Raw genomic sequence first — 17,688 nt, forward strand, 5'->3', positions numbered from 1 at the left:
TCTAAATGGAATTTATTTTTGTTAAAATTAAAATGGCATAAAATTTAGGAATAAAAGGACCCTATGAAAAATTATTAATATTATATATATATATATATATATGCATATATTATATTTTTTAAAAAATAGAGCATACAATGAACAAAATTATTTTTTATCATTCTTAAAACCTACATCATAACTAAATATGATCACATGATTAAGGCAAACTATAACTGTGCATAGTAAAAGCACCATTGGCAAAAATCAGTTAATAAAAATATATTTTATAATTTTATATCCTATTTTATGAAAAGTGATTGGATCAAAAAAGAGAAAAGATATTTGATTTGCATGTAACAAGCTTAACATACAAGACCAAAATCATTAGCGCTAACAATGGTTTTTAAAAAAAAAAAAAAAGAAAGAAAGAAAAAAACAAATAGATATTTTATTTCAATCTAACTACTGTATACCAAAACCAATAACTTTTTTTGGGAAAATTTTCTCCTTTTAAAAGAAATAAAAAAAAAATCATCTTCTCCATAGTTGTATGACTTAAATAATGTGTTTTTTCTCTTCTTCATAAACAAGAGAATTATGAAGTTGGTTTTATTTTGCCATAAATCATCTTTTTTTTTTTCTAATATTCTTTATTTACTATTATATTTGTTTTGTTTTGTTTTCTTGTTGTTTCCAGTTTCTTTTTTTTTTTTTCCCCCATAAAAAATTAAAATGCATATTAGAAAACTAATACTTGGATATGAAAAATGGAAGAAGAAGAAAAATTAAGAGTACTTTAATACAATTTCAAAAAGGTGTTCTTGATAGATATATTATTAAAGAACCAAAAAATTTAAACTAAATTTAATATTATTTATTCTATATTTATATGTTCTAAATAGATGAAAGTGGTTTATTAAAAAAAAAAAAATTTAAAAAGACAAAGGATACTTCTTTAAATTTTATACAGGACACTTCAAATTTTAAGATCAGCTGTAAAAATGAAATGCATATATTTTTTTAATTTTCTTTTCTTGAGAGGAGAAGATAATGTGTTGCAAACAGGGGCAGATTCATATGGAGTCCATGTGCCCACGGTTTGTTCTTTTTGATATTTGGGATAGGAGAATTCAAACTTTGGAGTTTATATATATATATTTGCCTTAGTAGTTCTACTGCGATCAGGTCTCCTTATAAGGACCATTTATCCACATATTGAAACTTCATATACAAATTTCCTTCTTTGTTTCTTTTCCCTTTCTGCTTATCATTGAACTCCTTACATATATTGGAAGGAGTTCAGCTCATTTTATCAATTCCTCTAGCGAAAACAAATAAATAAATAAATAGAGGTACTAGCATATTTAATTTCCGGTTTTATGTCTTAATAAGAGAAACTTTTCTGTGGTTTTTTGTCGGTAATTTTTGAATATGAAAATGCAATTTGGCCTTTCCATAAAGATTAAGGAGCTTTTCAAAGCAAAATGGGTTATATGAGTTTTCTGAAGGCCTGGTAGGTGCGTAATCTGATTTTAACAATTTAATTATTCCAAATAGTGATTTATTTCATGTCATAAAAATTGTTATGTCTTTATGTATTTCATGTCCTAAAAATGTTTATTTCATTATATTATTGAGTGTGTCCTAAGAATACATGTATTCTTTTCAAAGAAAAAAAAATGTACAAGGATGACATGAGAAAGTTAAAATAACATATATGATGTAGAATAAGTAATTTCAGACTTCAAAAACAATATAACATACGAGATGGGAAAAACATAATTACAATATAATTTCATATTTTCCATGATGATAAATAGGAGGCACCCTTCTTGCCTTTGTGGCTTGTTCACAAGCATAAGCAATCTCAATCAATTTGGGCTCAGTACCCTTTAAGCCCCTAAAACAGATCCCAAATGGCATTCCACCTGTTTGATACCCAGCCGGAACAGAAATTGCTGGATAACCTCCAACTGCTAGTACTGGAGATGAACCCCACCCAACTGTCACCATTGCATCCAAATCATTCTTTATCATCAACTTCTCAAACCCCTCTTCCGACAGCTTCTTCATCCTCTCCACTGCCTTCAACCCTTGCTCTCCAATGCCATCTGTCATCTCTGATGCAATAAACTGATCTTGACCATACTCCTCCAGCTTTTCCTGCCATTTTTAAGGGCAACCCCTGAATTAAAAAAGGCTGTAAAATTTAAGAGCTTGTTTGGACAAGAAGGCAGAGTTGAACAATCTTTGATGCTTACCAAAACAGAGTTATCCGAGTTGAAAGCAATAATGTCTGCAAGAGATCTCACCGGGGACTTTGATAGCTCCTTGAGATATTCATTTATATTCACCTTGAACTCGGCTAATAGTGTAATCGCTTCACCGCTCTGAAAAGGATCTAGAATGATATCAGTATTGGCTATTTCCAGATTATCCAATATGGTTGCACCTCTTTGCCTTGAAAATTTTTCACAAACACAATTCATTAGTAATTATAATACCAAATGAGCTTCGATAGGCCAGCTTGGAAATCTTGGTTAGATCTCAGAAATTTTACCTTAATGTGTTAAGATGATGCTCGAAAGCTGATATGGTAGAGCATGTATTATAGGAGTCCAAAATCAGATTCCTCACAACTCCCAATCTCTTTCCATGAAGCCCATATTCCTTGAGGAACTGTTTATAACCACCTGCAGGGATGAACTTAGTTGCTGCTTTTGTTGCTTCATGGTCTCTTGTATCATATCCCACAATTGCATCCAGCACATAAACCGCGTCCGAAACAGTCCTCATATGGGTCTGCATATGGAAAATTCTTTAGCCGATTACAAGCTGAATAAATTGTATAAAGACAAGTGTTATGTTTAACAATTATGTATATGTATGTGTGCATGCATGCATGTTATATACCCGATTGTACCTTGACGGGTGGAAACTGGGATAACACCGGCCCGACTGGTGAGGCCAACAGTGGGCTTGATCCCTACAACGGAGTTGTGATCAGCAGGGCAGATGAGGGAGCCGTCGGTCTCGGTTCCCAGTGAAACTGCTACTAAATTTGCTGCAACTGAGATAGCCGATCCAAAGCTGGATCCACATGGGTCCCCTGCCTCAACATAAGGATTCTGTAGTATACATGTTCTCAAATCATCAAGTTGTAAGTGCATGGATTAATTGGTATCTACACACACATTACAATTATCCCTACGTAATCTGTAATCAATTACTAAGAAAACAAGATCCTTAAAGAGTATTTTCAAATCTAAAACTACCAATTTAATTACTTCTCTTTTTGCAATTACTCTGTTCCTTGGACTAATAGATAGGGTCAAATATATCCAAGGATGGCCTGCTAACCCAATACACTATGTAATTAATGAGCAAAATTTTTGGTGCTTATGGAAGCTGTACTCCCTTCTTTCACAAAGAGGTAGGACCCATATGACTTTTTTTTTTTTTTTTGGGGTAATTAATTAGTGAATTTGGTCACTTTAATACATTTGGGTCGAGAAATTTTTCAGTGCACAATGTGCACCAGGTTGGATTTTGATTTGGTGCACATAGCAAATAAAATGCTGCCAAATGTCAAGAATAAAATAGAAATTAATAGCCTAATCAGCAATATTAATGCCGTTTTCGCTCCCAATAAAATTAAAAAAAAAAAAAAAATTGCCATCTCGTTTCTAGATCCAAAGGGGGAAGCTTTTTAAAGAAAGAAATCTTGGCTACATTTGGATATATTTTTTTGGCAAAGATGGAGATGACAAAGCTGCCAAGATCTCTAATCTTAGGAAAGAATAGAAGTGTAGGATTCTGAAATTGGTCAGTAGGCATTCCTCTTTTACGTTGCCCCTGACTCGTGGCGTTTTTTTTTTGAATGGTTCTCCAACAGGACCATCTCTATTTTCACTTCCTAACTTCTGTTTTAAATATTAACTTCCATAGAGATTGGATGCGAGCTTCTATATCGTGTAATTCATTATCCTTAAATTTATTATATATTATATTCTATGAAATAAATAATATTTTTTTTGGTCAACTACGTAAAATATAATCAACAGCTTAAATCCGAAAAAAAAAAAAAAAAAAAAAAAAAAAAAAAAAAACATGTTGTTTTTAGTTTGCATCATCCTCAAATTTGATTCTCCAAATATAAGGCACAAGATAAGAGATCAGGTCCTTCACCGTCGTTTGCTCACCGGATGCCCAATTTTCACTTTCTTGGTAACGCCAAACAACCTTTCTCTTTGAGTTCGGAAGGGAGAACGACGTTTATTTTATTTTATTTTATCTTTTTATCAATAGACTAGGAACGGCGTAAGTCTTGGCTAATTAGGCTATTAATTTATATTTTTATTCTTGACATTTTGCAGCATCTGATTTGCTATGTGCACCAAATCAAAATCCAGCCTGGTGTACATTGTGCACCGGATAATTTCTCCCAAATTACATGTAATCCCATCCCAATCATATAAAGAGTATAAATTGCAAGCTAAGCCTATGAAAGCATAATTAATAAGTTACAACACCATAAACTATATATTACTAGCCTTTCAATGAAATATGCATTATCCACTCAAAATGGTGCATTGCAATCAAATTCAATTTAGTAATTAAAGAATATCAAAGACATTAATATTAATGCATATTGATACGAACCATGGCCAGTCCAGTTCTAGCGCACCAGCCAACCGAGTTCCGTACCACTCGATGAGACTAGCCTTCCCGAATATCACAGCCCCAGCAATTCTCAACCTCTGCACCAGGCCTGCATCCCTCGCCACCTTTGATCCGAGCAAAGCGTAGGACCCGACAGTCGTGTTGAGTTTGTCATCAGTGGCGATGCTATCCTTGAGCAGCACAGGAACGCCGTGCAGCTCTCCCACAAAGAATATCAAAGAGATTAATATTAATGCATATTGATACGAAACATGGCCAGTTCAGTTCTTGCACACCAACCAACCGAGTTCTGTACCACTCGGTGAGACTAGCCTTCCCGAATATCACAGCCCCAGCAATTCTCAACCTCTGCACCACGCCCGCATCCCTCGGCACCTTCGATCCAAGCAGAGCACAGGATCCGGCAGTCGTGTTGAGCTTGTCATCGGTGGCGATGTATATCTATGGCATACATGTTGATTACTTCTAGCAAATATATATATATATTGGTACGATTACACATATATCCCTTCAAAATAGAACATTTGAAATATATATATATATATATATATATATATATAGTTTGGGGGAACCATGACCCACTAAACATACACAAGCAGTTTTGTTCATATGCCCCTGATGCAATTGACTCGGATTGAAATATAACTAAATTAATCAAGTCATGAAACCTGAAAATCAATAAAAAGAAATGTTATGTTTATTGCCAATATTAATAATAGAAACTACTAACATTACAATTTTGTTTTTTTCTGTGATACTAACATTACATGTTATTAACGTATAAAAAATTATTTTAAATTTTTTGTAGTTTTGACGTGTAGTAGCTCCAGCATATTTTAACAAGCCATATATAGTTCATATTTTATCACTATTTATGATAAATAATAATAAAAAATTGATATTAAAAATAAGATAATTCAAATTTTAATCATTATCTAAAAAAATAGTGGCATTATCGTTAATTTGTCACAAATGTTGTATTCTATTAGTTATTCATTTGTAGTAATTCAATACAGCAATAGCTATACTAGCGTCTCTGCAAGAAATTTCATGACGATTAGAAAAAAAATTTTCTTTTTTTTCGTTTATGATTTTTTTTTTTTTTTTTTATATGTGATTGCGGAACTCTAATGGATGATATGATTAGCTATAAACCAAAAGATAAAGAGAAAACTGAAAGTGAGAAAGATGAAACTTTAAATCCGTAGATCTTAATTCATAAATTTTTCCTGATGAAGAAGCCTCCTCAAATTGAAAACCTAGTTGAGGAAAATGCCAGCTGCAAATTTGCTTTGATGTGGACATGGTGGCAATGCAAACAATTACGGCCCAAAAGCAGAATACTCGAACTTTGTCGCATTCCATGGTTTTATGCATATCTTGTGGCCTTGGTCTTTCTGCCAAAACACAATAGTTCTTATAGACTTGGCATTAGGAATACGACCTTAGTTGTGTATAATTCTTCATTACCGTGCGATTTCGATATTAGTTTTACGCTTTTCACAATTTCAAGCTCTAAAACTTGATTTTTGTTTCATATATAGAATCTAATAAAAGGTAAGCAGATAATAGTTTTAGGTGATTTTACTAAACTGTGTGTAGCTTACTTATCTTAATTGTTAGTTAACGATAGTTAAAGTTTATTAAACATATTAATTAATTTGATTGTTAAAAAAAAAATTAAAACTAAAATAATTTCAAATTGTATTCTATTCAAAGTTCATGTTTTTTTTTTTTAATTTATAGTTAATTAAGATGTATAACCATACCAATTAATACTAATAAATAATTCAACTAAGAAAACTATACTTAAAGTGCATTTGGGAATAATTCTTAAAATTACTTCAAATGATTTTTTTAAAAATTACATAATCGATGCGTATTCTAAAATCGCCAAATAAGTGGGTTTTTTTTTTCTTTTTTTACAACAAAATAACTAAAGATGATTTTAGATTCTTTATCAAATACTATAAAAAGTGTTTTTACCCTTTTTTGCAAAGCTTTTAGACTTCCAAAAATCTCTCAAACATGTTCAAAAACCAAACACCTGCACATCTACTTTCAAGTTTCATAAATATTATTACATCTCACCTTTCCATCTATCTAATTCTGTATGTACGTGGAAATTAGATATGCATGAAAATTTTATAAAAACTACGTACTAGAAATGTCACTAAATTCATTGCCACAACCCCCCGAGTTTTCTTAAAATTATTGCTTTCTCACACAATGATAAATTTGAGCATATCCTAATTAATTTGATAAAAGAAGACAAATTTCTATTTTCTTATTTTAATGAACTTTGGCTTTCAAATCCTTTGTTTTTTTTTCTTTCTTTTGGGTAATATTACATTTCTGCAGGGATTTTTTTTTTTGGTCATGAAAAAACTAATTTTTTAATTAGAGGGGTATAAATATAACTCCAAATCCACAACTTTAAAAATTCCGTGGGAAAGTTTTGAAAGCATAAACCATATGGACATAATCTTTATATGCAACAATATTCACTGAATTTGATGTTTAACTATATTATTTTGTTAGTTAAAATCTGCAAATTTGATGCATAACTATATTATATAATATACTATAATAAACCAAAGCGTGATATTTACCCTTTTTTTTTCTTTTTTTCTTCTTTTTTTTTTTTTTTTTTTTTTTGTAAATAAAACATGAAATCAACACGCATATGGACGACTACGTCTCGCTTTTTTTGGGGCGTAATAGTACGAACGCCTCACTTATAAATGTTTTTATGGTTGGTTCGTGGTGCGGCTGCGTGGCTAAGATATGTTTTCCCATCTTGGTTTTTCTGTGACCATGCACTAGTTTCCGTGTATGCCTTCTCTTGTAATTCACATTCTTAATATGTTTCGACCCTCTCAGGAAATAAACGAATTTTGGAACACAAGAAATTCTGGCATTGAAGTCACTATTGACCAAGAACAAAACCAAAGAGAAAATAATTTCTCGTATCCGGTCTATAGACCAAAATGCATTACTTTAAAGAGAAAAAAAAAAAAAAAAAAAAAAGAAGGGCATTTATTAACAAAAGATTGATCAATGAAAATGTGGAAATCGTTTACCAAAAACTTTTGCATGATATTTCTGCCCTAGTACTTCTACTAAAACAATGGGAAATTTAAATGGGAAAACCTAATTTAGATTTTTGTTTAAAGGACCAATACATAAATCAAAGGTAATTTGATGTTGGATAAGAGATCAGCTTAATTAGTAAGTCATTTAACACCTATACAATAAAAAATCATAAATTCAAAACATCGAAATTGAAAAAATTGTTATAAACATAAAGAGGTATATCATAAATGACCAAAAAAAAAAATTAAAGGTAATGTGACATATAAAAGGACTTTTCTTATAAATGATATTTTTTGGAAAAATTATTTATGATTTATCTTTCTAAGTTCAAACTGTTGTTAAAATATATTTTAACAAACAAATAACGAAAAAATAATTTTATAAAGTATATATTTCAAAAACTTTTACTCGTATATATGAAATGCATTAGGCTCATATTATAACAACATAATAGTTTTAATATCAACATTTTATTTATTAGCTCTTGAATCATACAAAATGCTAAGATTTAAAATTAAAATGGTAAATACGAATTTAGGAATATACTAAAATTCTATTAAAAAAAAGTAAAATTTTTTTGAACCCGATGATTAATAAATATCATTAAATTTTAATTTTTAATACAATCAAAAGGTTGAATAAGAAAATTCTAACATTAATTTTCAATTCCAATATTAAAAATTTAATTTGAACCTAATCGTATATATATGTTATATATTCTATTAAAAAAATTAATAAAGGTAAAATGATTTGTTCAATTTCCTTAAAATATTAAATAAGTTATGGGCTTTGAAATCTATAAGGAGTCTTGAACAATAAAGTTAGGTATGGATACACTATCTCTCTTGTAGTTATGAGTTTTTGTTGCACCAAATATTGCAGTTTCTCTTATTCCTAGTTTAAATAAATATCTCAATTACGTCCCAATAATTCTTCTTACCTCAGGAAAATCCTAACCAAAAATACTGTAAAAAAAAAAAAAAATGTATACACGATGCTATACTCAAAGTCAGGTTTTAATATGAAAAAATTCTGGAAGAATAATAATAAATCCTAGAAAATTGATAATTGTCATAATTGCTTACCATCATCAGTTGGAATTTTTTTTTTTTTTTTGGGTAATTATTATCAGTGGGATCATATATATGCCCACGTAGCAATTAATTAACTATTATGGTTTTTAACTTGTCTAGAGGTTATAAAATGCTTGTGGTTGAGATCGATTCTAAGATAGTTCTGCTATAGGTAGAACTGGAAATTAAGTGAAATCCCCAAAGATCCATCCTCCTTAAAATTTAGAGGACCTTGCTTATCAACTATCGCAAGGTTGTTTTTATCAATTCCTTGGAAACGCAAGTTTGGCCAATTTTGGCTATAGGTACATGATTTTGGACATTTTTCCCCAAGTGTACCACAAGGAAAAGTGTGTGACTTTATGTGGATATGCAGGAATGTTTTGGAGATCAAACACTGATATAACCATAAAATCTCTAATGTTTTATTCTCCTTCCAAACCAATGACACTAAAACGTACTAGCAAATGGAATAAGATATGTGTGTGTAAAGTACACATTAGTAAATGATACTAATAAAAAGCAAGTTTCACACATACTGATGTGTGTCATAATCAAACTACAAGAAATTAATTTCACTTGCAAGGTGTAAATTTGCATGTGACAAGCCCATTAGAAGTAGAACCAGAATTAGCCCTCTTGAACCGCAAGGCTGTGAGAAGGACACTACTTGGGGAGCCCATCAACGCCCAATTCATGTGTTGGACCACGCCTACTGTGTGGTAAGGAAATTGTAGGCTGTTGAAGGAGTTGAGATAAGCAGTAATACCCTCCCTAAGAAGAGTTCTGTAGGGATCTCCTCTGCCTTGCAAGCCTTGCCACAACGTCATGTCGTTTCCATATCTCCTTGCTGCGTATAACCCGAAGGCAAGAGCTACTTTGCTGTCCGGGTTCACTGCCCTCCAGTAGCATTTGTATTCTGGGGTTGTCCAATTCCTATCATATCAGAAAACAATTCAAAGGGTAAACAGAAGAAAAAAGAGAATTTAATGATTTTGTCTAACATAACTACACCTATACTTAGGTATGTCCTCTTAGCTAATCAATGTTTCATGCACAGCTTATCAAAATAATGCCCAGAGATCAATTGAAAAAGTTACTAGGACCAGCCTCTTAAATGCTTAAGTGATAGATGTCTAATAAGAGCAGACACGCAAGAGGCAGATTAAAGAACAGAGGGATTCCATCACTGCTAGCAAAAGTATGAATCATATTTTTATATCATCAAACAGTTGTAGTTAGTACTAGTGACTAAAGAAACAAGCAAATTGAGACATAAAAATTTACTACTTACTCATGTGTACAAGCTGAAGCTTCCAAAAATGGCATAGGTGGCATTGGAGGCAATGAAGGCAGGGGTGGCAATGGAGGCAACTGAGGCACAGGAGGAACTCTAACACGCGGAGTAGGCGATACAGGTGTTACCGGTACCTGCACAGGAGGTGGATTTGATGGTGTTACTGGTGTAACAGGTGCTGGTACAGGATTGGTAGACCTGGGGCAGAATGACATTGGGTTGGCAGGCTCAGAGAGTAAAGAATCCACAGCATACATCTCCATGTCAAACATCCTAAACATAAGCCTAAGTTGTTGGGCTGATCCAGCAGCAGCTGTGCAGTCTGATGAGCCTTGGCCAGTGCTCGAAACTTGAGCATAGCAATTGCTCAGGTCAGGTGTGCCATCAAACTTCATGGCATAGTTCCCAAACCAATTTGTAGTCTCTTCCCTTGACATTGTGATTTGCCCATTTCTGTCGGCACAGTTCACTTTCACTTTTACTCCTGTACAAAATTAACATTATTTCTTCTAATTTAGTCAGCAGATCAAAGGACAAACATTTAATTAAGGAGAACCAATTATATTATATATATTGGTATCCAACCAGCCAAATAACACCCACCAAACCAAAATTAATTTGTCAAACCAGAATAGTGCTTTCAAACATCACCCTAAACGTGGCATTTGTCTAAGAGTCTAAAATTATATATAATTTGATCATGTAATCGAAAACTGGTTTTTGCATTTTGAAAGCACTTAGTAATTCATTTTAAAATTAGAACACAACTTATATATGTCTTTTAAAAATAAATAAATAAATAAAATACCCAAAAATTGACTAGGTTCATTATTTGAATATATAAGCTTATTTCCCTGACACAATAAAACTATGTTTAAGAAACTATGGAACTCTTACCGTAAAGGGGATAATCAAAGAGGGACCTCTCACCGTCCTTGCATTGGTCACAGAAGACAGTGCCAGTAACCATGGCATCGCCGCGAGTTTCATGAATGGCGGCAAAAAAAATCAGTAAGCAGACTAAGAAAAACTTCTCCACCAAATCCATGACAAATGGGAGACAATACGACGGCAAGAGAGAAAGTAATGGATAAAGAGAAGGGTTCTGTGTATGTGTATGTGTGTGTGTGTGTGTGTGTGTGTGTGTGTGTGTGTGTGTGTTTCTGTCGATTCAGAATGTGATGGACACCAGCAATATGATCTCAGAGTAAATAAATAAGTAGTAGTTGCTTACAATTTCAACTCTCAACTGTCCACATTTATGAGGTGTAGAATAAGTAGTACATACAATATATGCTCTGCAACTAGTAAGGAATTGAAATATATTATTAATATTATAGTACGAAAAGTAACATTTAAGAAGATGCTGTAAATAATATAGATCGGCCTATAAAATTATGTTTGTAAAACTTTTGTGAGAATGGTATAAAATAAAATAAAAGGTCCTTTCGGTTTTGTACACGGACTGTGAGAGCATGTAATGAAGGTGATAGCTTAAGAATTGAGTTGGGGAAGTTTCTCCAATGTTTGGATCACTATGCGGTTTGCAGTATGAAACCATTTAGACATTGTTTGACTATATTGTGTGAACCATTAATGGGGTAGCTGGTTTCCATATGAACCAGTTGGTTGATTGTAAATTGTATAGTCTAGGGATTTAAAATACAATTCAAAGAGAAACTAGCAAGTTAGCAACTCACGTGAATTTTCAGACATGGGGATGCTGATAAAGGAGCTAATATTTTGCTGAAAAAGAACAGATTTTTCTGGGCGACTTAAAAAAGTTGAAAAGGTAGGGATTGCCATATCTTGCAAACTGAGTGGTAAATCCAACTGCATTGACAAGGCAAACGTCTGCTTCCTTGATCACAATCCAAGTATTTTACCAAACCAATCTAAAAAGAATAAATGAATGTCTAATAGGATAATTTTTATTTATCTTTTTTTTTTTTTTCTATTGGCTGAGAAGTCATGTATATTCTGGAGTAAGAAGATAAACTCTGAACCTTTTTTCAAAAGAAAGTATTGAAAAGAGAGTACGGGAGAAATTAGCATTTAATTGGTTATTATTAAAATATAATATGTTTGTCATCCAATCAATGAAACACACATAATGTATATAAAATATGTTTGTCATCCTATTTCTATTGTCACCGCATTAATATACATGAATGAGTCATGTCACCCAAACTAACGGACACCAACAAGGGATAAATGAGGATTCTAGAGAGAGAGTGAATGTGTCTCACTCACCAACACTATTTCAAAGAATTCAATTTAATGCAAATGCACCAAACATTCACTTTATTTTGCTTCATAGTAGAAGCTTCCTCTGGCTTCTTTTTATTTTTTTACTGTTATCATTTTTCTTTATAGTGGGTATTAATTAGCCGTCGAAGTAGAAAAAGCATTGAATAAGAAAGAAGGGGAGCTGGAAAATATGCCGTAGGAAGGGCTAGAATGAGAAATAATCCTACAAATGTGAAATGCACAAATGGCTTGTACCATTAGAGCCATTGCATATACATTGGTGGAGCTTTCTCGTGCCCACATTTAATTAGTTCCCTGAACCAAAAAAGCACAATAAAAGCACAATATGTGGGGTTCCTCTCAACTCAAAAGCACTTTCATATAATTTTGTGAAAGCCATAAATAGCCTCCAGCTGGAGTAAATTTTTATGTCTGTCTAATAATGGAGTTCTTCTTTATTGTTATTTTGCAAATTCAGCAATTGTTTTCTCTACCTCATCGCATGGAATGATCGTAGTGAATGGAGGAAAATTCTAATATGGGTTGTACTAAACTCATAATGTCTAATTTCATTCTCAAATTTTGTGATATGTATATATATATATATATATATATATGTATGTATGTATGTATGGATATAGGAACTCTCAAATTGAGATCTTGCTTAACACATTTTGGATTATTATTCAAAAACTAAGAATTAAAGATATGTTTGAAATTTACAAGAGTTTTTATAGGATTTATCTTATCCTTTAAGATTTTTATATATTACTAGACTCACATACTTCACCAATATCTTTTTTAATCTCAATAGCAATTAAAGCAATTTAGACTTTTATTATTAGTTTTTGAATTGTTTTAAAAATTAAAATTTAAAAATATAATTTAAAATTTATATGAATCTAGTAAAATACTAAAATTTTTAAAAAATAATAATATATTTGAACTCATATAAATATTAAATGCATTTTTAAATTACAAACTTTTAAAGGAATCAAAAAGTTAATCCTCCTAGTTTTCTACCATGATGGTACTTAGAAGAGAATTCCTATATCTTTGTCAATGATGCTACTTAGAAGAGAATTCCTATATCTTTGTCAATTGTCATAGACAATGTGACTGTTTTTATTTATTGATTTCTATTTTGTCTGTTTGTTTTTAAATATTTATGTTTTAACCAAATATATATCTAAAATTTAATGAATATCAGTGATATTTATTATTTTATTTGTTATTATTGGTCTCATCTAATTTTGAATTATTGTGATCCTCATTTAATTTTAAACCATAAAGATATTGTCATGCTGCTTATTTTGTTTTTGATAAATTTAACTGAGTCACTGGTTCAGAAACATTAGTATGGGTTGCCATGGACCAGCCAATGGTCTTCTATCCTTTCCTTGTTTTAAAAAATGTTTATCATAATGTCAGTTTGTGAAATTTCTATATCCGCTTAATAACAACGATCTTTCCTTATTAGGTGACAAAGGCAGCTTAAATCGATCTTAGAATTCAATAAGTTATGCTAAATAGAACGAATTCTAACAAAATTGTAGTTAAATAAGATTGATTCAAATTGACTTTAGAAATTCAATAAGTTTTTTTTTTTTTTTTGGGAATAAAATTTAACAGAATTGTGGTTAAATAAGATTGATTTAATTATTAAACCGAGTTCAAGATTCAAATTAGGAGTAAATTATTATAAATAATTTAAAATAAAATAATAAAATAGAAACCTTCCAAATTTAAGCACATTGTCGTGAAAAGTAATGCAAGCCTTGTTTTGTTGTTCCAGCCACAAGCTAATGGCAACAATATTAGAAAAATACTAATCATTCCACATGGTAGTGGGTTTCATATTTACATGGCAGTACTTTTGTCGCTTTTGTTTTTAGAAGTGAAAAATCTCAATAATTAATCGAGTAAAATTGCATTTGGCAGTCTACATGGTTTTTGTCTCTTTTGTTTTTACAAATGAAAAATCTCAATAATTTTCGAGTAAAATTGCTTCTTTCTTTCGCAGTCTTGATCCATTTTTTCCATTCGTCTCTCATTTTTTGTTTTTTTTTGTTTTTTTTTTTTTTGGGGGTTGCTCTGTGTTTTCTCTTTTTTATTGCAAAACACCATTAAAGATGCAAGCGTTTGATTATTGTGATTGAAGCAAAGCTCTATAGATGGATTTAGCATTTTTTATTTTTAATGAATAATGAAGGAAAGATCCTGTGAAAATTCTCGTACAACCTCCCTCTAAAATATAAATCAAATTTTTTTTATGATTTTGGATGACCTGCTCTTAAAACAACAAAGCTCTCTACTTAACTAAAAGTAAAACTACTAATTTTTCATCATTTAATTTCATCAATATATTTATATAATTAGCATAAACTCATATCAAATCCACCTAAATCCAAAAGAAAGAAGGAAAAAAGAAAAGCCATCGAACAACCTTGTTATATGGCACTCATTAACTCATTAATGCTTTCTCCTTCCTTACAATTGGAACACAGAAGTTCAATTTATTTTTTTTTTTTTTTTTTTTTTTTTTGGGAAAGACATTCAAGCACGTAAGAGACAAAACTATGAAGATGAAAAAATGTTAAAGACAGAGTGAAGAGATGATAAAAGGGAGAGTGAACAAATGGTAGAGAAAATTTAACTTGTCAAATAGACAAGCTCTATAGATGTGAAATTTACTCCACTTACGATGGTAATATCACCACCAATGACATGTAATGGTATTCAAACTATTATTATTATTATTATTATTATTATTATGTATAAAGATTTAGAGTTTGAATTCTCTCTCTTAATATATAATAATAAGAAGTTGTGCTTTGTTAGTTTTCTTTCTTTCATGCTTGGCAGTTCACGTAAAGGGTGAAAATTTTAATATTTGTAATGTTGTATAAGAACATTAAATAATAGATAGTAAGTAGTTTTTTTTTTTTTTTTGTATATTTTATGTTTAGGTTTTCAACCTTAGGTTGGGTGTGGCTTGAGATGGAAAGCAAATTAATCATGTCTTTTATTAGTTATAACTAATATTCATTCTCGTATGATGCACAGTACGTGTAATCATAATAGACAAATTTTAAAAATAATTTATAATAATTAATTATATTTAAAAGCCTATTTAAAAATTTATTGTTAATAAAAATATTTTTTGATATATTTTTTTTTTAATCTATACTATAAAGTTTGTTAATAACTATAAATTTGATCTTTATATATAATATTATTCAATTATAAAATTCAAATTTAAAAATGTTTATCTATATATTTTTTCCATTTATGGAATTTTCCTATCCAATTTTTTTCATCTATAAAATTTAAATTTAAATTCAAATGTATTTATATAATTTAATTTAAAATCAAATGTTTTCCACTTATAGAATTCAAATTCGAATATATTTTTTGATTCCTTACAAATAATTAATTTCCATATATTAAATACTCATAATATAATATAATATAATTATTTATTTATTTATTTATTATTATTATTATTATTATCCTATAAACATATTTTTATCTTATAAGATAAAATATTTATGAAATTCAAATTATAAAATGTTTACCTATTTAATTTTTCCTATCTATAAAATTCAAATTCAAATGCAAATGAATTAATAATTTGTTTTAGATGTAAATCTTATTTTACTATGTTTAACAACTATTATTTATGATATTATATTTTTTAATCCAAATAAAAAAATATTTTTATTAATTTCTATATAACTATATTTGTATATGTAAAAATATTTAAAATATGCTTAATTAAGGAAACTATATATATGTAAATACATTTTAAGTATTTAACTTATTTAGTAAATAAAATATTTTGTTTATTTAAAATTAATTTTAAAATAAAAATTGATTTTATATATAATTGGGTACAACTATAAAAGATAAGATATTTAAGTAAATTAATTAATTAATTAAATTAAATTAAATTAAAAAAGATAATTTTGAAAGAAATTTACAATAAGAGTATGCTGACATGTGACACATCTTTTCTTCTTTTATATTATATATATATATATATATATATATATAAAAGCACATTTTGAGCACTTTTTAAAAACTGTAGAAAAATAAATTATTCATTTTAAATTTCTGATAAAAAATCAATTAATTAGTTTACAATAAAATTACATTTATTACATATCCATATATAAATATGTATTAGTATATAGAGTTTTTTTCATAAAATATCTATAATAATAAAACTATATACATTCTCGTTTTGACCAAAAAAGGGTTATAAAATATAAAAATAATTAAAAAAATATCTGATAAAATGTAATGGCATATTATAATGTAATATGAATTTGTTATAGATATGATGTATCGTATAAAAAGTTTAATATTTAATAAAAAAAAATCAAATAAAGATTGGTTGAGTGAAAATGACTTTGACTATTCATTTTGTCTTTTAAATATGGAATTAAAAAAAAAAGATAATGTTTTTCAAACATAAAATAGTATTTTAGATGATATATAATTTGATTGAATATTATAAATAGAAAAATATATAGAACAGAAAGCATTGGCAGAAAAAATATTGGTTTACTTTTTTAGGAAAAAACTATAGATAATTATCCTCTTTTTTTTTTTGGATATTTTAATTATTTAGGAGTGTTATAGGTATTGATTTAGTTTGGTTCAAAAAAATAATTTTACTGCTGCAATACATTCCAACACTTAGACCATGTAATGCAATTGAATGTTTAAGACCAAAGTTTCCAACCCAAAAAGCCAACTAACCATTTTTTTTTTCCACAATTCCACCACAATTAAGCTAATGAAATAATAATAAGTTCAACCACAGAAAAAACTTTTGGAGGAACTTAAAATGTCAGTTATAAAAAATAATAATAATAAATAAAATAAATATGCTTAAGAGAGGGATAGATGTCTTAGAGAACCTCATCATAGAACCTGGCACGCTTTGATACACAATACCTCAACTTGAGGTCCTCAAGCTCACTACTGAACTCTATAAGCCTTCTATCATATTATTCTTTTCTTACTCATCAATCACACATCCGTTGAAAGCTACTGCACATTCTTGATGTAATGAGAAAAAAACAAAAAAAAAAAAAAAGTAAATTTTTTAAATAAAGACAATTTAAAACATGAAAATCATAATTAATAAAGTGAATATTTTGATTTTTATATATAATACTATTCAATTATAGAATTTAAATTCAAAAATATTTACCTATCTATTTTTTTCCATTTATGAAATTTTTCTATCCAATTTTTTTTTATCTATAAAATTTAAATTTAAATTCAAATGCATTG

General features: G+C 29.5%; 1 protein-coding gene and 1 pseudogene across 1 annotated transcript; both read right to left on the reverse strand.

The window, feature by feature from the left end:
- Positions 1 to 1,764: 1,764 nt before the first annotated feature.
- Positions 1,765 to 5,274, reverse strand: LOC107427550 (probable amidase At4g34880; annotated as a pseudogene).
- A 3,963-nt stretch (positions 5,275 to 9,237) lies between these two features.
- Positions 9,238 to 11,322, reverse strand: LOC107427568 (protodermal factor 1). Its single transcript, XM_016037954.4, has 3 exons — positions 11,029 to 11,322; positions 10,129 to 10,615; positions 9,238 to 9,770 (listed from the first exon to the last, which is right to left on the reverse strand). The coding sequence occupies exons 1-3, from the start codon at positions 11,177 to 11,179 to the stop codon at positions 9,410 to 9,412; spliced, it is 999 nt and encodes a 332-aa protein (XP_015893440.1). The 5' UTR covers positions 11,180 to 11,322; the 3' UTR covers positions 9,238 to 9,409.
- Between the last annotated feature and the right edge of the window lie 6,366 nt (positions 11,323 to 17,688).

The sequence above is a fragment of the Ziziphus jujuba genome, chromosome 9 (genome assembly GCF_031755915.1).
Source record: "Ziziphus jujuba cultivar Dongzao chromosome 9, ASM3175591v1".
Classification (NCBI taxonomy): Eukaryota; Viridiplantae; Streptophyta; class Magnoliopsida; order Rosales; family Rhamnaceae; genus Ziziphus; species Ziziphus jujuba.

Excerpts from the sequence above, each read along its gene's own strand:
- LOC107427568 (XM_016037954.4), bottom strand. The coding sequence starts at position 11,179 with ATGGATTTGGTGGAGAAGTTTTTCTTAGTCTGCTTACTGATTTTTTTT. Across the intron at positions 10,616-11,028 it reads CTTTGATTATCCCCTTTACG|GAGTAAAAGTGAAAGTGAAC; the intron begins GTAAGAGTTCCA and ends AATTTTGTACAG. Across the intron at positions 9,771-10,128 it reads GCTTCAGCTTGTACACATGA|GAATTGGACAACCCCAGAAT; the intron begins GTAAGTAGTAAA and ends CTGATATGATAG.